At 43.3% G+C, this 24,177-nt stretch overlaps 3 protein-coding genes across 12 annotated transcripts; 1 reads left to right on the plus strand and 2 right to left on the minus strand.

Annotated features, from left to right (window-relative positions):
• Positions 1-2,342: 2,342 nt before the first annotated feature.
• LOC108082620 (probable palmitoyltransferase ZDHHC24) lies at positions 2,343-3,542 on the minus strand. Its single transcript, XM_017178099.3, has 2 exons — positions 3,218-3,542; positions 2,343-3,159 (listed from the first exon to the last, which is right to left on the minus strand). The coding sequence occupies exons 1-2, from the start codon at positions 3,453-3,455 to the stop codon at positions 2,546-2,548; spliced, it is 852 nt and encodes a 283-aa protein (XP_017033588.1). The 5' UTR covers positions 3,456-3,542; the 3' UTR covers positions 2,343-2,545.
• Positions 3,543-3,840: 298 nt separating this feature from the next.
• Positions 3,841-5,766, plus strand: Panx (Panoramix). Its single transcript, XM_017177858.3, has one exon. It carries the CDS (start codon positions 3,929-3,931, stop codon positions 5,447-5,449), a length of 1,521 nt encoding a protein of 506 aa, XP_017033347.1. The 5' UTR covers positions 3,841-3,928; the 3' UTR covers positions 5,450-5,766.
• Arms (Ankyrin repeat-rich membrane spanning) lies at positions 5,748-24,103 on the minus strand. 10 transcript variants are annotated; one of them, XM_017177852.2, is made up of 11 exons: positions 23,519-24,103; positions 12,526-12,660; positions 12,178-12,375; positions 9,353-12,117; positions 9,118-9,296; positions 8,819-9,060; positions 8,587-8,757; positions 8,289-8,522; positions 7,690-8,029; positions 6,250-6,528; positions 5,748-6,185 (listed from the first exon to the last, which is right to left on the minus strand). In XM_017177852.2, exons 2-11 carry the CDS (start codon positions 12,634-12,636, stop codon positions 5,998-6,000), a joined length of 4,707 nt encoding a protein of 1,568 aa, XP_017033341.1. In that variant the 5' UTR covers positions 12,637-12,660; positions 23,519-24,103; the 3' UTR covers positions 5,748-5,997. The 10 variants fall into 10 exon arrangements, with proteins under 10 accessions (XP_017033341.1, XP_017033343.1, XP_017033338.1 ...); XM_017177854.3 differs by lacking the exon at positions 23,519-24,103 and adding an exon at positions 19,672-20,108 and having other exon boundaries at positions 7,930-8,029; XM_017177849.3 differs by lacking the exon at positions 23,519-24,103 and adding an exon at positions 19,672-20,108.
• Positions 24,104-24,177: the final 74 nt, after the last annotated feature.

Raw genomic sequence — 24,177 nt, forward strand, 5'->3', positions numbered from 1 at the left:
TTGCTCACTTGCATCAGTGATGCTCATCTATATATTTTGTCCCAATAAAGATATATAGCCAGATGAGCATCACTGCCATTAAGCCCGATTTTATAGCCTCCCAATATTGCAATATAGCTAGATAAGCATCACTGATGGAGATGAGCATCACTGATGGAGATGAGCATCACTGATGCAAATGATCTTGGAGTAAGCGAAGACTCAAACCAGATGTGACCATATTGTAAATTTTTTGGCTAAAATGTTGCTTAAATGCACCTGGGCACACTAAAAATGACTTTGCATCAGTGATGCTCATCTATCTATTTTGTCCCAATAAAGATATATAGCTAGATGAGCATCACTGCCATTAAGCCTGATATATTGCCTCCCAATATTGCAAAATAGCTACATGAGCATCACTGATGCAAAATCTGATTTTATAGCCTCCCAATATTGCAATATAGCCAGATGAGCATCACTGCCATTAAGCCCGATTTTATAGCCTCCCAATATTGCAATATAGCTAGATGAGCATCACTGATGGAGATGAGCATCACTGATGCAAATGATCTTGGAGTAAGCGAAGACTCAAACCAGATGTGACCATATTGTAAATTTTTTAGGCTAAAATGTTGCTTAAATGCACCTGGGCACACTGAAACTGACTTTGCATCAGTGATGCTCATCTATCTATTTTGTCCCAATAAAGAAATATAGCTAGATGAGCATCACTGCCATTAAGCCTCCCAATATTGCAATATAGCCAGATGAGCATCACTGCCATTAAGCCCGATTTTATAGCCTCCCAATATTGCAATATAGCTAGATGAGCATCACTGATGGAGATGAGCATCACTGATGCAAATGAGCAAATTTTTCATTCGATTTGGCCGCTTTCCAAACTGGGGTAACAGGCGAACAGAAACCAGCAGCAAGCAACTGAAAACTGGTATAAACTGTTATAAAAACGTTTGGGCGAAAATAATATTTGGTATAAACTGTTATATTTCATTTTATGCATTTATACCTATTTGTTGCCGACAACAACAGCTTATGGCAGCAACAACCTTTTTACAACAACATCCCTGCAGCAGACCATCCAAATTTCCGAACATTTCCATGCAATTTGCCTGCTTCTCAAATTGGGGTAACAGGCGAACAGAAACCAGCAGCAAGCAACTGAAAACTGGTATAAACTGTTATAAAAAGTCCAAGTTTCGAACCTTATGGGAGCAAGCGAAAGTCAGCGGAGACTCAAACCTGGCTTCTTTCCCAAAATACAACTCTGTGTTGTCTGCTCTCTTCTTTTCTGGACACTTGCTATCCCCCTCTCAGCTGCCTGCCCAGAGTTGCATTTTGGGAAAACAGCCGTTACTTTCGCTTGCTCCTAAATGGTTCGAAACTTGGACTTTTCTAACAGTTTTCAGTTGCTTACTGCTGGTTTCTGTTCGCCTGGTACCCCAATTTGAGAAACGGCCAAATTGCATAGAAATTGTCGAAAATTTCGATGAGCTGCTGAAATTATTTTTAATTTCTCTAGCTTCAGTTGCGACTTAAATTATTATTTATTTCCCCCGTTAATTGAAAATTATAATAATTGAGAAAATAAAAAGTATTTAATTTAAATATTTATTTATTTATTTAATTGATAATTGGTATAAACTATATAACTGGTATAAACATTTATATTTTATTTTATGCATTTATACCCTTTTACCGCCGGCACAGCCATTTGATTGCAACAACAACCCCATTACAACAACCTCCCTACAGCAGCCATCCAAATTTTCGAAAATTTCCATGCAATTTGCCTGCTTCTCAAATTGGGGTAACAGGCGAACAGAAACCAGCAGCAAGCAACTGAAAACTGGTATAAACTGTTATAAAAAGTCCAAGTTTTGAACCTTATGGGAGCAAGCGAAAGTCAGCGGAGACTCAAACCTGGCTTCTTTCCCAAAATACAACTCTGTGTTGTCTGCTCTCTTCTTTTCTGGACACTTGCTATCCCTCTCTGAGCTGCCTGCCCAGAGTTGCATTTTGGGAAAACAGCCGTTACTTTCGCTTGTTCCTAAATGGTTCGAAACTTGGACTTTTTATAACAGTTTTCAGTTGCTTGCTGCTGCTTTCTGTTCGCCTGGTACCCCAATTTGAGAAACGTCCAAATTGCATAGAAATTGTTGAAAATTTGAATGGTAAAAAATTAGATGATCAAAAATATATTTAAATTATAGGGTGGGAAAGGTCTCTTTCACTGCGTTGCAAACTTCTGACTGAAATTATAATACCCTGCAAGGGTATAAAAAAATGAATTCTTTTGTTTTGTAAACATAAAAATGTGATAAAGACAAAAGAATACTGATTTGTGACAAAGGATCAACTCAGATGGCGAGAATACAAACACGATTTCCATGAACACATAATTTACATACATAATGAGATTAGTATTCAAATATTGACTAGAGGGCTTTAAAAAATATGCTATAGCTTAAGTAAATCGTAAATCGTTGTAAAGGTTTCCTCCATATAAATGCCATTAATACTATGAATTGCTCCACAAGATTGACTAGTCCTCCTTTGGCAAGGCAGCAGCATTGGGTTCCCAGTTCACGCCATCGTGCGGCAAATCGCTGCGAACGAAGGGCGACAGCCAGGTGAGATGCATCCTCTTGCCGAGCACCATCTCCAGATTGCCTCTCAGGCCGCGATCATACTTCCTGGTGCCACGCTCTATGGTCACAGACCCATTCCTGATGATTGACCAGTGGAAGATGAGCAGCAGGGATGATATGCCAAAGGCCAACAGGGTAAGATCATAGATGACCACGTAGAAGCTCTCCCAGCTGGGGTAAAGCATCACACTAACCATGGGAGCGAATACATTAAACAGCGTGGACCAGCGCCAGTAAATGTCCAGATGGAGGTGCCATAGGTAAATGCTCTGCGTGATGGCCGCCACAAAGGATCCGATAATCATGTACACCAAGTAGAAGAAGAAGTACCGGTAGTTGTGGTGCCCGATGCAACAGCAGGTGAATCGGCAATGGTGATCCCGCTTCAGTACGCACACGTTGCACACCTCACAGTGCCAGGAGCGGGGCGGCACTAGCGTCTGACAATCGTGGCACATGTGCCACCGGGCCAGCTTACCGGGCTCCACCGGTGGCTTTAGTAGCTCCACTGCAAGTCCATAGATATTTCAAAGTTAAGGACAGTCTAGGAATAGTCTTATACTCACTCCTTATGCTGGTGTCCACTAGCATGCAGGCCAGCATGTTGGACGTCAGGTTGAAGATGAGGAACACACTGACCACCCAGAGGACTGTGTAGCAGACGCCACCGATGACAAACAGTTCCGGCAGGACGATGACGATTTGGAATATGTATGTCACCGGCACAAACACAGCCACCAGCAAAAAGGCAGCAAAATCCGACAAGGAACGTGGCTTTACCCGGTCCCAGGAGCGCAAAATCATTTTTATACCGTTATTTGTTGCTATTGTTTTATTTGACTGTTAAAATTTGTTCTTTTATCGTTTTAGTGCGCCCAGATTCCATGGAGAAAGGAAAAGGAAAACCCTCCGGTCACACAATCCAGATTTTTTTTCTGTACCAAACAGTGATGAGCATGAACAAGCTACAATCTGAGAAAAAAATAAGCTAAATATGAATGAATAAAAAATAACTACATTTAAATACATAAAAGTAAACGTACAACCTTTATTATTTTTTTATGTGCAGAACTTGTTCAAGTTTGGCATTGAACCACGAAAAGGACAATTATTAAAATAAGCTATATTTAGGGATATGCCTTTCCATAGCCTGAAAACAGCCATACTGACAACACTGCCCAATCTGCAGTTAAACTCTGGTCACACTTCCGTTATGTTTGTGAAATTTGAAACGTTTTTTGCTGACAAAGTTCTATTTTCATGAACCACGATTCAGCATGGAGCAAACTATTAAAATGGAAGTGAAAATCGAGAAGGCGGAGCCCCGGGACGAGAACGATCCTACGCCTCTGCGCGAGAGGCTTGAGGAATCTCCACGTGCCAGTGGCCTTGAGCCCGACACTTCTGTGTCGAATTGCAGGTGGGACAGCGATCTAGAGGAAGATGTACAACACTCGGCGCGCCCACCCACTCCAGGAGCCAGCCTGCAGGCGACCATTCAACCCAAGGATGACTTTAAGATGGATCCCGATCATGTGATGCTGGATGATCTTCTCAATGATTTACCCAATACTCCTCCCCCTTCTTATAGTCCCCCTTCTTCTTCTGCTTCTTGTCCTACAACTGTACCCCCCTTTAATCCCGTCCTGGATGGCCTTCCGAGCGCTTATACGGCCCGCGAAAACCTAGAGGATATGGATTTGTGCAGCCGTGGAGACGAAGACAGCGATGCCGAGCTCATAGCCGAGAAGATGGAGATCCTCCGAAAGTTGGCCATGGTGAATGAGAGTGATCAGGGGGGAAGTGGAGAACAAAAGAAGAAGAAGAAGAGTGGGAAGAGGAAGCGCTCCCATCACTCGAGCAAAGAGAAGGAGGAAGAGGCTGAAAGTAAGAAGCGGCCGAGGAGCAACAGTTCGCCGGATGAAAGCCAGAAGGAGAACAAGCGGAACCAGAGCCACCACTGGCCCGGACGTCGCATTAAGGCCGAAAAACCAGATCTTGATTATGTTCCAGTGCGAGATGACGAGAAGCGCCTGCGCGTGGTCAAGACCTCTAATCTCCTGGAGAGTGCCCCGAAGCCCCCAAAGATGTTTCCAAAGATGGAAAATCTTTCAAAACAGGACAAACGAAACCTGGGCGTGGCACGGGCCCAACTGGCGCTGGAACTGTTTCAGAAGAATGCCAATAAAGATGATGAACGCGAGGTCCTAATGGTGGAAACCATGTGCAAGCTGCCGGTTCATGATTCCTTTCGGAACCAAAATGGCTTTGAGAATCCCTCGCCCCTTTGCAACAACATGAACGTGGTGTACGAGTTCAACTCGGCCCCCGGAACGCGCATCGAACTGTCCAAATGGGGCCTGGAAGTTTTACCTCGGCCGATCCGAGAACTGTGCCGCATCCTGGGCATAGATATACATCGTTTAAAGGAGATCCAGAAAACGGCAACGCCGTCGCAACACATACTCAAGCTGAAGAAGGAGCAAATGGAGCTGGGAGTGGGCTCTGAAGAGGCGGAAGCGGATAAGGCGACGCTCTTCAAGAATGCTGACACTCAAACGGATCACAAGACCTTCACCCAAGATGCTGGAACCCAGGCGCGCCTGGAGGCCCCACCGATGGACTCTACCTTCTGGCAGAAACGCTCCTTCAACCCAACCGACTTGTCTCAGCAGCAGTCAAATGTAATGTACGCCCTGCAGGAGATCGCCAGGGCGATTCCAGATGACTCCATTGCCGAGACACTTTACAGGAGACTGGGTCCAGCCCTGGCCATCGTTCGCCATACCATTCGCTAATGAATCTAATTTTGATTTCATTTACACATCGTATTTCGTACTCTCTCTCAGTTTATTTATAAATATATTGCCAAAAAATCACTATAAATATCCAATAGCTTTAAGGACCAACCAGGAGTGCCTTATAATTTGATCTTGGCTTGAAATACCTCTTAGTTTCTCGAATATATTCATAAATCTCTTGCAACGCAAATGCCAAAGTGGCGTTCAAGGCCACAAAACTTATGACCAAACGAATTTCTAGATGTATAACTGCCATTCTCACTTATTCTTTGTACAATTAATAAATACACATACATTTATAACAAGTAATAGAACGTTTTGTGTGTGTGTGTGTCTTTTGCTAGAGTATAAGTACTTAGGGGCAACCCCCCAAAAGGCGGTTTCAGAGTTGCAACATAAACGACTTAAATCCGCCCAGGACAAAATTCAAGCGTCATAAACTCGCTGAACTTGTGCGAGTTCATGTCCCCCTTCTCTAGTTATTGGCTAAATTGCACTAAAAACTAATTCGTAACTATAAGCGTAGGCTAGTAGAGAAGATTGTATCATTTGCGCACTGTAAACACGAACGGGGCCGACTCCTCCTCCTCCTGCTGCTCCAGCAATGTGGTTCTTATCGTGGTCCTGTGCTCCTGAGCCTCGACATCGTCGTAGTCCACCGAGGAGGAGCGCAGCAGCTGGAACTGTGAGTTGGAATCGTTTCGGGTGATGATCAGCGAAGCGGGTCGAGGTCCTGCCGAGATATAAGGATTTTATAAGTAATTAAAACCCTAAGCATTATGTTTCTCAGACTTTACCTGGTGGCGGCTTAGTTGTCAAGCGCTTGACTCCACCCTGGAGTACCTCCGGCTGCTGGCGCTCGGATACATATTCCACATTTGGTGTCAGCTTGTTATTATTATTATTACTGCTCGCCGTTTGTTGGATCGATACCCGCTTGTCGGCCTTGACGCTGCCCTGCTGCTTCAATATGGAATCGCGACCCAAGGGCGGCGGCGGCTGCATGGAACCTGAGGAGCTGACGCCCAGCAATGGTGTTGTCATTGCAGACCCCATGGCACTAGGCGTGTCGAGTTCTAAAAATCATACGGATTGATGGGGGATATTTAGTTAAGGATCTCTGGGAGGGAAAAGATGACAAAGCCCGCCGCCCAAAACGAGGCCCGGAAATGTAGGGAAACCAGGTGGGAATATAAAGCAGCCATTTAACTTGGAACATAAGTGGTTAAAGACAAACACACAGCAAAGACAACATAAGTATTAAGATGCTACTATGTCGTTACGCATCTTATATTTTATGTTTTCTTTGCACACACAGATAGTAAGAAAGCTGAATAAAATGCAAGTGGAGACGAGTTGTTCATAAGATTTATCATTTATTTGATGCTTCATCATCATCTCTCGCTGGGGGGATAGTAGACATAATTGGTTTAGTGGAGGGTAGGATTAAAGGTTGATTAGTTGTTCATGTTTCGTGGTGGGTTTCACAATTTTAAATGTTGCAAATAATTAATAATAATAGTCTTGGGTAACAATTGGAATGATTTTTAGTAGTAATTGCACAACTCAAATATTAGTTTTCTTGATATTGGTAAAGCCAAAAGCCAAAGCAAAAAGTTAACAAAGTGAAGATGATAGTAGAGCTGGAAATAAAATCGATTTTATAATCAATTAATAGATTTTTCTTTATTATATATTTTCAGAATCGGATTATCGAATTTACTATAAAAATCAATGTTATATAAACGCTGAAGAACATAGAAAAACTCATATTTAAATACAAATATGGTGAACTGAAATCGATTTTTTTTCCAGCTCTAATGATATGGTTTGGTTTGTGGGTTCCCTTTGGTCCTTGGGTCGGGTTTGTCAGACTATAAAATATATATTTGTATTGTACTAAGTAAAGTTAATACTTAAGCGCGGCTTGATTCGTTTTCTTTTTTTTTTTTGCAATTCTCATGGGTAAATCACAGATCACCCCGAAAATTCCTCTCACAGCTTGGTGTCATCGTAGCTCTGTTCGCCGGAGATATTGGGTATGACCACCACCAGGGGCAGGGGCAGGCTGCTAGCTGTCTCGCTCAGCAGCTCGCTACTTATTGATATCTGGCGCGATGCCCGATGATTATGATGATAACCACTGCCGCCGACACCATTATAACCAAACACCGAATCAACATGCATTAGGTCGAGAGTGCTCCCGCTAAAATCGTGATCATGATCGTGATCGTTACCATTGCCCAGGTGCTGACCGCCACCACTGCCCCCCACCAGAGTGCTCAGACTCTGCAGGGAATGCGAGCTGGCACTTCGATTGTATTCCGCATGCAAGTACTTGTTGTTATTGTTGTTGTTGTTGTTGGTGCTGCCGCTGCTGACCCCATACTGCTTGAGGTCATCGGAGGGTGATCCGAACTCGGATGACTCGCGTATGGGTGCTAATTGCAGTTGTGCGGCTGCCGCCAACATCTCACCTGTGGGACTTGGTCGTTCACTGCTATTGGCCACATCCTCGTATGCCTCCTCGTTCAGGGTCTGCAAAGTGCCACAGATCATTTGCTCCTCCAGGGTTACCTAAGGATAAAGAGGGGAAAGAAGAAAGGAGCATGGTTAGAGGGTGTGAAGTAAATGAAAATCCTATTTGTAGTGGTTTTGCAGTCTGCTGAGTGCGTCTCTTGCTGAGCTGAGCTCTTTACCTGCAGGTATTCGTAGTCATGAACTTTTGACTGCATTTATTTTTAGGAATGATCGGAATAAGAATAGATCAAAAAGCACATGAGTTAGAGCAGAGAGTTATCAAGAACCTTCCTGAATCAATATTAACCCATCTTACCTGCTTCTCCATATGACTAACAGAGTTCTTTCGCGACAGCGACTCCCGCGGTGGCTGCATCAGGGCATCTGTCACATCCTTGATCATTGGCACACTCGTTGGCGGCGCCTCCAAGGCGGCAGTCTGCTGCTGTGGCTGCTGCTGGCGCTGCTTCCTAGGCAGGCGCTCGCATTCACGCAAAGTGGTGATCAGTAGACGGAACAGCTCCCAGTGGCCAAAGCTTAGGCCGAGAACCTAAGAGGGAAGAAAGCAATTAATTTGGGAAAATGAAACCTCAAAGTTGATAAGAATTACTTACCGATTTGAGATCCGGCATATCACAGTGCTTGAGGACACGTCCATTGATCGCATTCTCGCGCAGCACGGGCGCCAACTTGGCCAAGGCGGGCTTCATGTCCTCTATACGCTCCAGCAGACTGATGACACCCTCGGTGGTGAGGTCAGTAAGCTTGGTCTGCAGAATGTCGTCCTATAATAAATTATAACATTAAAACATTCCTTTTAATTTAAAAATAGTCAGAAAAACCTACACCAAACGAATCACTGGGCGAGGTAATCAAAGGCGTGACTGGTTCAGTGCTTGTGCTGAGATTCCTGGAGCGCAGCTCGTTGTTGACCGAAGGATACTCGTTGTGGAACATCTGGTAAGGCGGATAAGCCTGCGGCGAAGGCACATAGGTGGTGGGCGCTGGATATTGACGCGTATTGTTGGACACACTGGGTCTGGTTTGCAGCACCAGAGAACCCTCATCCTCGATGGTTTGCTGGTCCTCTATAAAATGTTTCAACTTTATAAAGAGAGCTTAATAGTTATTTTAAAAATACTCACCCTTCAAGACCTTTCTCAAATAAGGATCCAAGTTGATGGTAAAGGGCAGAAAGATGCGTAGATCCGCCACCAGAAGATCTGATTTGTGCAGCTGCAGGAAGGCATCCAGCTTACGCTCATCACGATCCAGCTCCAAGAGCGGAGCAGCTTCCCTCAAATAGGCGAGTTTGGGACGCAGTCTAGAGAGATAATAGGGATAAATATATGGAATTTATATCTTCTATGCACTACTCACTTCTCATAAACACTCTGCAAAGAGACACTCTCATCCGCATTGCTGTCCATAAACTGATCATGATGCAGGACTATCATACTGGCCCTCAGAGGCCACTGTTCCGTCAAATTGATCCAGGAACTAAGGCGATACCAACTAAAGTCTATCTGGAAAGCCTTGAGCAGGCGCACAGTGATGTAAATCACATTCATCAGCCGGCGCATGCTCCTCGGATTCACATCGCTGAAGTAGTCATCCGTTAAAACAATCCTCGAGAGATCCAGCACAGTCTGGGGATTCTGGCCCAGGCGATGCAGATTCGAGCCCGTGGAGCTGGCCACCGACTCGGAGAGACGCAGTTTCTTGCCACCACCTCCACGACCCTGACCACGCAGCTTCTCCTGACTGGAGATGATCTCCGAGGCGTTGGACAGCCGTCGGGCAGATACTGAGTGACCCAGAGTGGGTCCATCGTCCGTCTGGTAGTCGCCGCCGCCACTTCGCTTGAACAGCAAGGCGGTCATTTGAGCACGTTGCACTTTCCTGAGTCCAGAGTTCTGCAGGTAAACCGGCAGATGTACCAAATTCCTTAGGAAGTCGTGGCCTCCAATTCCACCCTCCGTAAACAGCCGCCGACTATTGGCCTCGGCTGCCTTGGCAATGACATGGGGATCCACCGAGATGAGCAGCACAAAAGGACGATTTGGCGAGGAGAGCAAAGTCTGGACAGCATTGAGCAGGGTGAGGATCCTCTCGGTGTCACACGAGTCCAAGGCATCAATCACGCCCACCAGACGACTCTGCTGATTGGTAAAGGCATCCAGACACTTGACCATGTCCGTCATCACGGCCACCTCGGCGCCCAGCATGGTCAGGGGAGCAGTCTCACTCGAGCGAACCGCTCGCTTTAGCAGGCGGATGTGCGAGGTGAACAGGGAGACGCAGACCTTGGCCAGGACATGGAGATGCGTGCAGATGAGCGTGCCCAGCACGGCGGCTATCACATAGAGCACCACCAGGATGTCCTCCCTCTCCTCCTTGCTGGCAAACGTGAAATATGCCACGATCAAGGAGATGCCAGTGACCAGGGTAACCAAAGCCAGTTCAAAGATCAACACAATTGGAATACAGCACATGCGACGCCAGCGCCAGCCCACATCCACCTTCAGGCACTTGGGACGAAAGGCCCTGTACAGACGCGTGGCCAGCCAGCCATAATGGGACTCGATGGCATCCAGGAGAGACGCCAGCATATGAGCCACTGCTCCATCGCCCGTGGGTGAGGCACTGTTGGCCTCCGCAAAGTGAAACCTTACCGGCTTGGCCTGCGAATCCGATTGCGGACCCGGCGGATGGCAAAATGCCACCTGTAATATCACACGCAGCCGGGTGATCCTCTTCTCCAGGCCATGCTGCACCGAGTAGGCCCACTGCATGTCCATTTGGTAGTTGCAGTACTTGACGGCAGCTAGGAGCAGGTAAGCGAGCAGCAGGAAGCCAACGGCAGCGGAGACACCCACCACGGCCGACCAGGTGCTTAGACCCACAATTGTGCCAATGAGCAGGGCCACATGCAGGCAGACAATGAAGAGCAGGCCGCTGGTCCGAACGGGTGGCTCTGCCCACTGGCGGGCAAAGTTGTTCATCTCGTCGCGCAGTTTGTTTAGCAGGAAGCTCTTTCCGCTGCCCCACTTGGCGTAGAGACCCACGGTAATGGGCGTGGTCAAGGTGGGTTCGCTGAGCACATCCGCCAGAGCCGAGGAGTACAGCTCGTAGCCCAGCATGCCCTCGGAATCCTCGTTGGTATTGAGTCGCCGGGCTCCGAATACCTGACCCAATATGGTTTTCTGATGCAGCGAGTCCAGGTTGTAGGGCGTTTCACCTGCCTTATTGGCTCGGTACAAGAGCTGGCTGTGCTTGGGGTTGCGCAGGAGAGCCTCCACAATGGCCTTGCTTCGAGCCCTCATGGCTATGTGCAGGCAGGTGTCGCCCCTCTTGTCGCTGGCCGTCACCTTGGCCTTTCTGTCAAGGAGTAAGTGTACGATCTCCAGATTTCGATTCCTCACAGCCCTCAGCAGCGGTGTATCCCCGTCCTTGGTGGCCGATTCTAGGTCAGGATTGGTGGCCAGCAGTAGCTTCACAATCGGCGTGTGTCCCTTCTCCACCGCCGTATAAATAGCTGTTTTGCGATCCTTGCCCTGAATATCGACATCGGCATGTTTCTTGAGCAAAGCCTCCACCACTGTACGGTGGCCTGCTTTCACGGCATGGATGAGGGGCGTATCCGCACCACGATCTTGGATATTAATGTAAGCACCGGCTGCTATAAGAGAGGCTGCAATATCCTGGAACCCCTCACGACTAGCTATGCACAGGGCCGTCATTCCATCCTTGTCCAAAGCATTCACATTCGGTTTCTTCTCGAGGATGGAACTAACGCAATCGGTGTGACCACCGGCGGCTGCCACCAGGAGTGGTGTCCACGAATACATGCCAGCAGTGTCGACATTGGCACCTGCCTTTACCAGCGTGTCCACAATCTCCACATTGCCGCGACGGCAGGCCCAGACAAGAGCTGTCGTTCCATATTTATCACCAACATTAACCTTAGCACCGCGTTGCACCAGCAATTCCACAATGTCCTTGTAACCACGGCCCGCCGCCCACAGCAGAGCTCCCAGATGGTAGTTGCCATGAGCATTGCCATCCGCTCCCTTGTCCAGCAACAGACGCACCAGCTCGGTGTGTCCCCGATAGGCGGCCCACATCAAGCTAGTCCAGCCACCCTAAAGGGAAATCAAGGATTAGTTTGGCTTTAAAGAGGAGTTCAAGGGTAAAGCACTTACCATATCACGATGCTCGATTTCGGCTCCATGATCTAGCAGAAGTTGAACCACATCAAAGTGCCCGTTGCGAGAGGCGCACAGCAGGGCTGTCCAGTTATCCAAATCCTCGGCCTGTACATCAGCACCACGGGCCAGAAATTCACGAACAAAGGCTGTGAGACCACGTCCTGCCACTACCATTAAGACTGTGGTGGAGTTCTGCAAGGGATTTGGAATATTTAGTACATATGTTCCTATAAATAAGGTTTTCGTTCAATTAAAAGCCTAGGAAAGCTTATGAGTCTCTTTATTAGTTCTCTAAAAATATAAAACGGAAGTAATCTGATCTCAAAAACTCTCAACCCTCACCTCATCCCGATCATCGATGGTAAGATGTCGGCTGTCCAATATAGCGCGCAGTCCAGAGATGTCATTATTATCGATGTACTGCAGCAAGGCACGATGTCCCAGTGAACCCATGGAGTCTCCGTAGCGATTTATGTTCTATATAAAACCATATAATATTAATATACTTCCTAATAATATTAATACATTTCAAATAAATGAAAAAACAGAACGGCATGCAAATAATAATTTGTAGATTTTCTTTTTAAGGCAAAACTTGTTCCAATTATTCGTGTTACAAAGCAATTAATAAAAAGAAACTGTAACTCTTGGGGGGAAAATACAACGATTAGAGACTTTCATTGTCTCTTCAGTGGGTGGTCAGAGGTGAACATTTCGCATGCTTAAACCATTAAGAACCACAAAACTAGGGCTGGGAGGGTCAGTAATTATTCTTACACGTACAGAAATATTGTTTATCTTAAAGCTATATAACAATGGTGTCCAGTTAACCATGAAACCATGATTTTTGAGTCATCGAACCCATAAATTAATTAGTTATGTGGGTTATAAAAAGCCAAGCCAACCACCAAACCAATAATTGTGAAATAATCGCTTCTCAGTATACAAAATAAGGAACTTTATGGCGCTGCCGCATTATTCTAAAAATATCTAAAGCCAAAAAAGGTACACGCGTGAGGGTAATCCCTGGAACTGATATCACAAAACACTCTACAACGGACATCTTTGATCTCGTAAGGCTTTAGCAAATAGATATTCATCCGGTAATCGCTGGAAATATGACTACGATAACGCCACACAGATTGTCGTATTTGTTATTTGAACAATTGCCAGGCAGTTTGCCGGCACGCATTGCAGTAGCTTGGCTTTAATTTATTTGTTTATTTTAATTAATGTCATTGAATCTCCGGTCTCTGTGGAGGCTGATCAAATGTCTGCTCGTTCGATTGGATCAATAAAAAAAAGAATAATAATAATGACAACAAGACAACAATCTTGTTTATTGGCCGGGCAAAGTCGGTCTTGCTCTATTCGGGATTTATAGACTTTGCTTTGGCTTTGGGTTTCATTCGAAGGTGTCAAAATGCACTGGAGCGTAACGAGGGGGGTTTAAAACGGTACAGTAAATACAAATTGGTAAACAAAGTTACCGCTCAAAGCCGACTAAATGTGTTAAATCTAATTGCTATTTTGCAAGCAGCACCCTAGAACGAGTCAAATTATGGCGTTTTTAAAAAATGGTATCAGTAAAGACTAGAAATAGATAGAAAATAGATTAGACAGATAAGTAGCTCCTGCGATTTACGATCTGGCTGCGTGAGTAAATTTTAATAGTCTGGAGTATGTTTATTTATAAAGTTTATCTCTGTCTTCCGGCTTAAGGTGGGTATTTCCTATCCTTAACTAGGGGAACATTATGAATTATCCATGGAAGAAGTGACTAATTTAATGTTGAGTTGATGTTTACATATTTTTTGGGGGTTATTTATATTTTATTATTCATTTAGGATATAGAAATATGTGTTATTAACCATTAAAGCTGAAATTTATCGATGCTTAGTGATTTAATATCGATTTTAAATTTTCAAATATCATAAATATCGATTGACTACACTTTTTGTTATGATTATCTTTCCACCTAAATGTGGAAAAACTTTGTTTATCGTTTTATCATCGATTTTTTCTTTAAAAAATCGAAAACATCGATTATTTCTTTAAAAAATCGAAAACATCGATTATTTTCTAGCGTTATTAACCATACACAAATGTATTTAGTTACAGCTTTGGGTTGACTAACTTAATTAGTTACTTTTACTTTAGTTTTAAGATAAGTTAATTTGGTTCTTTATGTGTTCTTGTTGAATACAATACCATATATAGGCAATTTCTAACAAGACTATATAGTCATATTTAAGATGTATCGCTAATAACCCTAACTATTTTATTGCATACTAAACACTCTTTTTTTGTACATATACTTTACATTTTTCCCCTTTTTCTTGGCCGGCGATCGCAAGTTATTCAAGCTCAGCCGCGAGGCATTCAGAATCAATTCATCGAAGCTCTTTGATAGTTTCATTTTGTCAGCTGATTCTTCTCCCTCCGCAATGGTCTCCAGATTGTTATATATTTTCTTTATTACTAATATTTCATATGCTGATTAATTGTACTTTTCTGGGGAGGGCTCTTTCTTGTACGTGCGTCAAGCTCTTTTATCAGCAATGTAAACATGGAAATTCTTCGGCACAGAGATCACATTTACACACTCTCACTGATTTTTAATTAAGCGAATGGCATAGCCCATACTTCTAAATTATTTTTCACTTCAATATCAATTTTTTTTGCAGAGTTATTTCCTCTTGTTTTTTTTGCTGCACTGCCAATTAATTGACAAATTAATTCGTGTGTTTATAAAGATATAGTAGATACTGCGGCCAGGCGATGCAACAACCGTACCGAACCGAACCCAACCGGCCGCCTTAGACGCTCGGCGACGTCTGACGAGGCGAGGCGGGCTTATCAAGCAACCGTTTGGGTTGGACAGTGCGAAATTAAGTTTACACGCAAACCGGAGGCGAGCATCGCTTTTCTGCCTGATTACCGCAAGTCTACGCGAGCTTTGTTTTGTGTTTGCCCATGGAAATGCGCCTGTTTCGTGCCGCAAATATAGTAATTGGCCAACAACAAAAAATAGCAGCCACCAAAAACCGAAACTGGGAAACTTGTTTGACGATTTTGGAGCTGGCCACCGCTCCTGACGCCACGAGCGTTGCACAAAGACTGATTTGACCAGGTTTTGTGGTCACAACATCGCGGGGTCTGGCTGCTATTTTTGCACTGGCTTTTGCGCAAAGAGTTTCACTTGAATTTATGCTTAGAAGAAGGCCGGCTGAAGTGTAATTAATTGCCTGCCCCTCTGACTTTATGGCTTCCATTAGGGGTTATTAAAAAAAGGGACACTAATTAATTTGTCATAGAGTATCGGTTACTCGATAATAATGCCACACTCCAGTTATTTATTTATAGATTAGGTTATTCTGAGGCAAGTAGCTTGGACACTGACTAAAGGCGTTTGATAAGTTGGAGACATGATGAGCGATTGCCAATTTGTCAGTTTCGAGTGCCTGCAATTGAGTCGCACGTCACTCGACTTAATGCTTAATGGGCTCTCCAGCAGCAGTAATGGGTTAAGTTATGCCCAGTCAGCCCTTAACAGCAGCAGCTAGATAAATAGTTGTTGGATTTTTGAATAAACTACAAGAAAATGTATTCAGTCGGTTGTGGGATATATTAATTAATGCTGGTTATTTGTCAACAACTCTTAGCTATAGGGTATTAATTACAATCAAATGAAGCCTTTGTAATTGTATCAGTTAATAAATTAAACATGTAAATGCAGAAAAACAGAATGATTCTGCAGTTTACAAGGCAAATGATAGCTAAGAATAAGGATTTTATAGAAGTTGTAATAGTTACAAGTATATATAGTAAGTATACAATTGATACAAGTAATATAGTCACAATATATGGTATATATAAGTACATATATTCAATCTTACGATTGATTTGAACTAAATTATGTATTTATTAATTTATTTACATATATCTTTGTTTATTTATTTTAATAGCTTCTCTTAACTAAATAAATTTTTATAAATATTTATTTTTAAGAATTTCGAAATGGTTTTAAAGAAAACCAATAACCACTCGTTATCCTTTACTTTAAAGCCTTTTATTACCTTCCAAAAAAAGGGGAACTTTTTATTATTTTAAAACTTAACCCACTGACATACTTCAGAGTTTAAACTTTGCAAATATTTTGGGGAAAAACCTCAGACTTCTCAAGAAACGCCTTTTAACTGTACATAATTTCTTTGTTCAGTTCCCCGAGAGAGACCTTAACACGTTTTATAAATCAACCATATGTTTCGTCCAGAAAAAAACAAAAACAAAGAAGATATGCACAGTTTTAAGATGTTTAAAACGTGTTATGACCGTTTAAGAACCAAACAAAGAACGAATTCTTGTATCAACGCTTTCCAATGGCCTAAAAACATGTTTTTTAAATATTAATATGAACTTTTACTGCCAGTAAAGTGAGGTCTTAAGGAGAGTTAAGAAGTCGCGGCTTTCAGGAAAGAGTAAAAAAGTAACTGAATGTTTAGACTTCATATTATTATATCATTATAAAACAAAATGTTCATTGTAATTATGGATATAAGTTCAAAGGAAGTTATAGTTTGGACATAAAACTATATTTCTAGGGAAATATATTCGATTTCCTGTTTTAATCCTTATTATTTTTAGTAAATTTATAATTTACTTTTAAGTAAGTATCATTAAGAAAACCACGTACTATATAAATCATTTAATTTTAACCTCTTTTGCTGGTATTATTTGATTTCCTCTTAAACAATCCTTAAATAACAGACCCTAGTTCCTTCCCCTCGACTGTTGTGCACTTAACTTAAGTAAAAAAAAATACCTCTTGGGTGTGCACGAGCAGAGTAGTATAAAGAGCTAAGAAAAGACCATTCCTGATGGCATTAGTGGCATAGAGCAAAGCAGTTAACCAAAGTCTGAAGAACCAAGAAGCGACCGCAACTAGAATGTTTATTTTTAGATCCAGTGCACGCGACCCATACAGGTTTTCACCTGGATGAGCCAGAGTGCAGTTGTGTGTAAGTAAGGTGTGTGTGCTTGCGGTGTGTGTCTAGTGTCTCTAGTGTGTGCAGACTATGTACACGGGGTTAGGCCAATCTCGGGGGTTAGGGTTCCAACAAGCGGCAGCAAAGAGCAACACAGGGTTACAACACCAACACAGAGGCGAGAGGAAGATTGAGCCAAGAGGATAAGTGGCGGCATTTACATGGACATGGATGTGGGAGAAGCGACGCAGGGCCAGGTTGAAGTGACTGAACCGGCGGGAGGGACTCTGATTCGAGTGCTCCTCATGCTCCTGCCCTGACGCCGGACTGTCCTTTCCATCCGCCGCAGCTGCAGCCACCGCAGCGTCCGTCTCCTCCTCAATGTCGATCACGAAACGGGGCAGAGAACTGTGAGGCTTCCGCTCGGTTCCATAGCTTCGATGTGGATGGCGGGATTTTCTTATGACACGTTCCTCGGTCTCCAGGAGCGGCTGATGCAGGGACTGGACATCGTGATGATGCAGATTGCTCACCAGAGCTCCAATGGTACTGTGTCCCGCTGTCGTTCTACTGTTGGACGAGGTGGGACTCGCTGAGGTTGTGGATCCTGTATCCGAGGCAGCCTCTGTGGTGGTTAGATCCCCCTCCTCGGGTATGCTTTGGGTGGAGGAGGAAGAGGATGCCTTCTTGTGCGGCTTCGGCATGGCTGAAGCTGATGAGCTGGCGGGGTTTTGATTACGGGGTAGGAACGATGTATTTCAGTTGACACTCACGAGATGCTCAATTGCACTCGGTTATCTAGGACGCGGCTTAGTTAGTATATAGTTTATCATTATTTACGTGACTTAAACCGAAAGCTACGAAGAAAGCGCTGCGCTCTAGGGCAGTTTGGGTTGGTTTTATAAAACTAATTGAAGATGAGAGGGACTGACTGAATGAGAGCTGTTCCACTTCCTCCAAATGAATCATAATTGTTTTGATTGATGCAATATTCCTTGAGTTGGCCTGTCGATCAAGCCGGCTCTACGCGGGTTTCATAGGGGACGACAGGCTGATAACATTCCCTAGACAACTGACAACGCGCTGGTTGGTCTATCCTTATCATATGATATCTCTGCCTAGTTTCGCTGATAAAGGAAAGGAGCGCATCTCGGATTTGCACGGCACACTTGTTAGTGGTTGTATAGAGTTTAGTTAATACCTCACTCCCACCCGGACTCGTCTTTAGGCGGGCCTTGAACATTTTCGCCAAACTCTCGCCGCTCAGTTCCGTCTTGAAGGCCGCCTTGGAATCGTTTTGGGGAAGATATATATACGTACTGCCCGTACTGTGAACTGTCAACTATTAAAATTCGAATTTCAATTTGGGGGAACCGTCGAATGAACCGCTTGGCAGAGGCGCCGCCAGTTAACTGTCCGCTTTTTCCATGAAAGCATCATATATAAATGGTGCGGGGACCAAACGATCCCCTAGCTCCTCCGTATTTAATTTTCATTAATTGGGCAAACAGGCCGACGGCAACAGTCCCCGCAGATAACTCAGATAAGCAGCGGATACTAAAAGGCTATAATGCCGAGGCCTGCCGCCTATCGCTGCTTCCTTATAAACAAAAACCATATAATTATCGTGGTTTAATTACCTTTTCTACATTTCCACCAAAGTCAAATAGAAGTGAGATTTTATACCGGAAAAGGATGAGCAAAGAATACTTTGTAACTCTTTTTTTAAGGGGAGTATTTGTGGATTATTGATGATTATGAAAAGGGTTTTAACCCCGAACCGCTTTCCAAATTGAAATTAATAGATTTTTGGCTTAGTAATGATAGATTTCAAATTCAGCATCTAAATCAATTGTAACCTGGAAGGGTATACAAAAATTCTGGACTGCCAAAGTTAGTTCCTTTCTTGTTTAGTTTATTTAAGAGTCCTAAATTATTATAGGAAGCTGCTTTTTAGAAATTTAACAAAATTTTTTCTATGATATTACAAGCCCTTACTTTATTTTTCGTCCATCTTCTGTTCAACTTCAAAAGGGAGAAACAATTATTATATATTTATAAAACTTTTGGGAGATTTCTTCTTTTGAAGGCCTTTTTTAAATTTTATCATAAAACATTCCCATTTTTTAACTACCTTTGTCTACACTTCAGCGCAAAACCTCAAACCAAAAGGCAGCATACTTTCAGGCCAAAGCCATAAAGTTATTGTAGAATTTCATCTGTTCAAAAAGGTGATTTTTACTTGCACAAATGTAGAAATATCAATGCCCATAAACCCATAGAGAAGGGTGTGTGCGATTCGAGGCGTCGCCACTAATTCCGGCGACGATAAAACAAACAGATGGAAAGCCATTTGCGCCGTCTGCTCACTTATCGGCTAAACAATCTGCTTTGGCAAACTGCCGGAGCAGCAGTCAGTATCCGATAAGCATTCCATTATGCCCCTATATAGAACATAACATATGCCGACTAAGCTCTGCTTTTGTGGCGTTAAACCCACCTGCATAGGATTACCACCTCCGCGGCCAAAGGAGTTGCGCAAAAGGCCAAAGGGAAAGATGCTGCCGTAGCCGCCCTGATCGATCCGACGATCCTGGCCAGCATTGCTGGTCGTGGGGGACTCCTGCAAGCTGTCCGGATTGAGCGGTGACATCTCCGAGTAGGCGCGGCCCACAAGATGCAATTTGGGTGTACGTTTCATTGTTTTCTTTTTTTTTATAACTATTACACGAGCACCTTTATCTTTTATCAGTTTTTACAGCCCAAATATTTGACTTTCCTCACTAAACATCACAGCACAAAAGCCACTTTATAATCCAGAAACATATAGTATATGGCTTTAAAAATTGGCAAAAACAAAACCGAGATTACAATCTATTCGAAAATAATGTATAAAAAATGGCAGCGATTAGTGTGAGGAGCGCACGCGGCGCGCTCTGTTGGAAAACTAAATGGAATCGGGGAATCAGAATCAGAATCGGTGGAGGTGGAGGTGGAACTGCTGGCGCAGAAAGAGAACACACTCGTCAATCGTTCGATGGTTCGGTTCTCCTTTTTGCTCGCTTATTATTTCGCTACTTTTCCGCCTTTCCCCTCTTTTCCGCCTTTATTGTTTTGATAAAATGTGAAACTGTAACCCAAAAATAACGGGGTTTATCAAAATGGGTGGGTGAGTAGTGTGGGTGTGTGCCCAGACAGACACACACGTGATACGCGAATGTGGGTGATGATGATGATGTCGCAATAACAACAACAATAAAAGCAAAAAGTCAACCCCAAACAAAGGTATTAACTCAAGGCTTACCGAAGCGCTCGATACCCTTGATTTTGATTTTAATTCCACTGTGGTTTCCTTCACATAAATTCCAGTAATTAATCAAGGTTTGGTGGGTGGGCAGGGTAGACTTGGGTATTTATAGTTTGAACACAGAAGGACAAGTGTGGTTTAAAGTAGAGCTTTGGCTTAGTTAAATTGATTTCTTTAGGAACTATAAGGTTGTCAAAAAAGTCCTGCGGTATTTTCGCTAGGTGTTTTGCAAGCGCGTAGTTCTAGTTTTATTCGTCACATCGGTTTACATTAGACCTTTTTGGAAAGCTCTTTTCAGGCGCTAACATTTGTTTGATTTATGGTTGTTTGTTTTTAGTCGTTCGTGAGTTATAGCGCCGCAAACATTGAGCAAAATAAAGAGAAAATAGGCATATTTTACAGTACTACTACGATATAGGCAAAAATGCATCTCATGCTGCCAATAAAATTTGTGCAGTTTATGGACTCGATACAGTTTCCATTTCCACCGCACAACGATGGTTTCAACGTTTTCGTTCTGGTGCAGAGGTGGTCGAAGATGCGCCACGCTCCAGAAAGCCTGTCGTCGAAAATTGCGATAAAATCGCTGAATTGATCGAAAGAGACCGGCATTGTAGCAGCCGTAGCATCGGCCAAGAGCTGGGCATGAGTTATCAAACCGTTATAAACCATTTGAAGAAGCTTGGATTCAAAAAGAAGCTTGACGTATGGGTGCCACACGACTCGACGCAAAAAAACATTTTTGACCGAATGGATGCATGCGAATCGCTTTTATATCGCAATAAAATCGACCCTTTTTGAAGCGGATAGTGACTGGCGATGAAAAGTGAGTCCCTTACGACAACGTGAAGCACAAACAGTCGTGGTCGAAAGGCGGTGAAGCTGCCCAGACGGTGGCCAAGCCTGGATTGACGGCCAGGAAGGTTCTTTTGTGTGTTTGGTAGAATTGGCAGGGAATCATCCACTATGAGCTGCTCCCCTATGGTCAAACGCTCAATCCGGACCTGTACTACCAACAACTGGACCGCTTGAATGCAGCACTCAAGCAAAAGAGGCCATCTTTGATCAACAGAAGCCGAATTGTCTTCCATCAGGACAACGCTAGGCTACACACGTCTTTGGTGACGCGCCAGAAGCTTCCGAAGCTCGGGTGGGAGGTTCTTTTGCATCCACCGTATAGTCCGGATCTTGCACCAAGTGATTACCACCTATTTCGGTCCATGGCGAACGAGCTTGGTAATCGGAAGTTGGACACAAGAGAGTCCTTTGAAAATTAGCTCTTCGAGATTTTTGCCAATAGGGAAGCGAGCTTCTATAAGAGGAGCGTTATGAAGTTGGCATTTCGTTGGGAATTCGTCATCGAACAAAACGGCGCATATTTGACTTAAATCGCACTATGTATTATAACCAATTTTATGAACAATTGAAAATTCAATGAAAATACCGCAAGACTTTTTTGACAACCTTATATTTAATAAAAAAAAGTTTGAATATCTAATATCTGAAAAAATTCATATTCTGGAAATATTTATTATTAATTTTATATAAAAAAACTAGCTTACTGATGATTGAATAATACTTCTTCAAGCTTCCTCTTAAAACAGTCTGCTTCCCGTCTTTGACAAGAAAAGAATCTATTCGGCTTTACCTCTAGAGTCTAGAAGCTATTTCTATTCAATAATTTTATCACAAACCTATATAGCCTAAAAATAATACCTTATTTTAACTTTATAAAACACTTTCTTCTCTTAAAAATGTTTATAAACAATAAACATCGATTCCAGGAGTATACTCGTTAAATATAAAACCCAAAACAGCAACCACAGCACCTCAAAATCCAATATTTATAAACTTAGTACCTCCCTTTTCTTCAAATAGATAAATCCGTTTTGTTTATTTGAAGACTCACTTGGGAATTGGAGACTCTTCGGTTGCCATTTGCTGAGCTGGTCAAATGGGTTTCCATGAAATGCGAAATTGAGTACACAGGAACAGTTTCACCCATATTCACAATTTCTCACTATACGTACTATATATGCACTTCTTTTCACTTAAAAAATTGACAAATGTGCGTCAGGTGTCGAGACGATGCGAAAATAAACTGAGATTTACTCGAAGAAATCAAGTGAACGATCGATGATTGCCAAATGTCTCTGATTAACTCCCTGATTTATTGTAGAAATTAACATGAGTTTGTGAGGCGATGATACAATAGTAAGAAAAAATCTCAATTTCGAGTACCTTGGTGGATCGGTGCTTAGACTCCATGGCTTGACAAGATCGTTTGGGTGGAAAAATATAGAAATCAATCAAAATTAGCACATTCAAAATTGATGAGCACTCAATAATTATCGACAACTGGCGGTAATGAACTCAATAACTCAATGATGATTGAAATCGTATATCTTGAGTATATCAAAGCCCCTGAGGATATCGAGTGAAGAGTTCACGATAAGAGTGTCATTACTTTCGAGCACGCAGGGAATTATGATGGATTACCATAGACTTAACCTATAGCCGAGATAGCGCTCCCTTCAAAAGTCAACAAATCAGCGAACCAAATTAAAGCGATGACGATTTTCTAGACGAAAGCGAAAATAGGAACCCCGAGTATAATAATTATTATAAAAATAAATACAGACGAGATTTGGGGCGGGCTGTAAGTGTGTGTTTTGTATGATATTGCAAGTTCTAGGTCTCTAAATATATTTATGTAAACTAATTATATATACTTTCGGAGGCAGAGTGAGTGTGTGCGCGCGTGGGGGAACTCAAGAACGGAATACAATGGAGAGCGGTTGGGGCAGTAAATCATCTCGAAATGAATTTTCAGTGGACAATTAGCACATTTTGAGGCGCTTATCGGCGGCCACTACACACGTATACTATAATCTACAGATACTTCTACTATACGCTCTACTATAATTATCGGAGTCATGTCGTGTGTCTCTACAAACAAAAATAGTCTCGCATAACTAATTCGGCAAATATGTGAAACACAGGCCGCCGCCGCCGTCTGGGGGGCTCCCGCGAGACTCACCTGTTGAGCGGACCAAGGTCATATATAGCTGCGGATTATCCGGTTATTTCAGGATGCTGCCTGCCCACTACTCCCAGGACACTTCCCCCGATCTCGGTGCGGAATGAAAACAAACTACAGCTGAGCAGCGGCCGTTGTCGTTCATTCACAGCTGAACGCACGTGTATCTGTATCGCAGCGCTGCTGTATCTGTGTGTGCGGGGAAGTCTCTGCAAAATCTATGAGCGTGTGTGTGTGCGTGTGGCAAACTGAAACGTCGATAAAATATATTTCTTTTCTTTCGCGGCGGCACAAAGACTTGTCGCGACACTTAACTAAACGGGGGAAAAGGGTTAATATCTTGTATTTCCGGATGCATTCACAAAACTCGAAGGGTTGTCCGCGGAACAAACTAAATAATATTGAGTATGAGCAATCAACGGCACTTTTTCGGGGGTTTATCGCCAGCACATGACTCGCGGGGCATTACACAATCTGGCTTGTCAGCGGCCAAGATTAGCCATCATTTCACTAGTGCTTAAAACGGTTGTAATAAATTTTTAAAATTATTGCTTGTCGATTTTAGCAATAGTGGAAAATGCAGTGTGACCGCACTTGTTTCTGTTCATTATACTATAGGGCCTGCTTAAAGTTGTGGAAAAGGGAATGTATTTCTGAGC

This window comes from Drosophila kikkawai, chromosome 2R (genome assembly GCF_030179895.1).
Source record: "Drosophila kikkawai strain 14028-0561.14 chromosome 2R, DkikHiC1v2, whole genome shotgun sequence".
Classification (NCBI taxonomy): Eukaryota; Metazoa; Arthropoda; class Insecta; order Diptera; family Drosophilidae; genus Drosophila; species Drosophila kikkawai.

Coding starts and splice junctions, on each gene's coding strand:
- LOC108082620 (XM_017178099.3), bottom strand. CDS start 3,455: ATGATTTTGCGCTCCTGGGACCGGGTAAAGCCACGTTCCTTGTCGGAT. Junction 3,160..3,217: donor AGTGGACACCAGCATAAGGA/GTGAGTATAAGA, acceptor ATGGACTTGCAG/TGGAGCTACTAAAGCCACCG.
- Panx (XM_017177858.3), top strand. CDS start 3,929: ATGGAGCAAACTATTAAAATGGAAGTGAAAATCGAGAAGGCGGAGCCC.
- Arms (XM_017177849.3), bottom strand. CDS start 19,872: ATGAAACGTACACCCAAATTGCATCTTGTGGGCCGCGCCTACTCGGAG. Junction 8,758..8,818: donor CGCCCAGTGATTCGTTTGGT/GTAGGTTTTTCT, acceptor AATTTATTATAG/GACGACATTCTGCAGACCAA. Junction 6,529..7,689: donor CGGTCAGCACCTGGGCAATG/GTAACGATCACG, acceptor TATGATTTTTAG/AACTCGACACGCCTAGTGCC.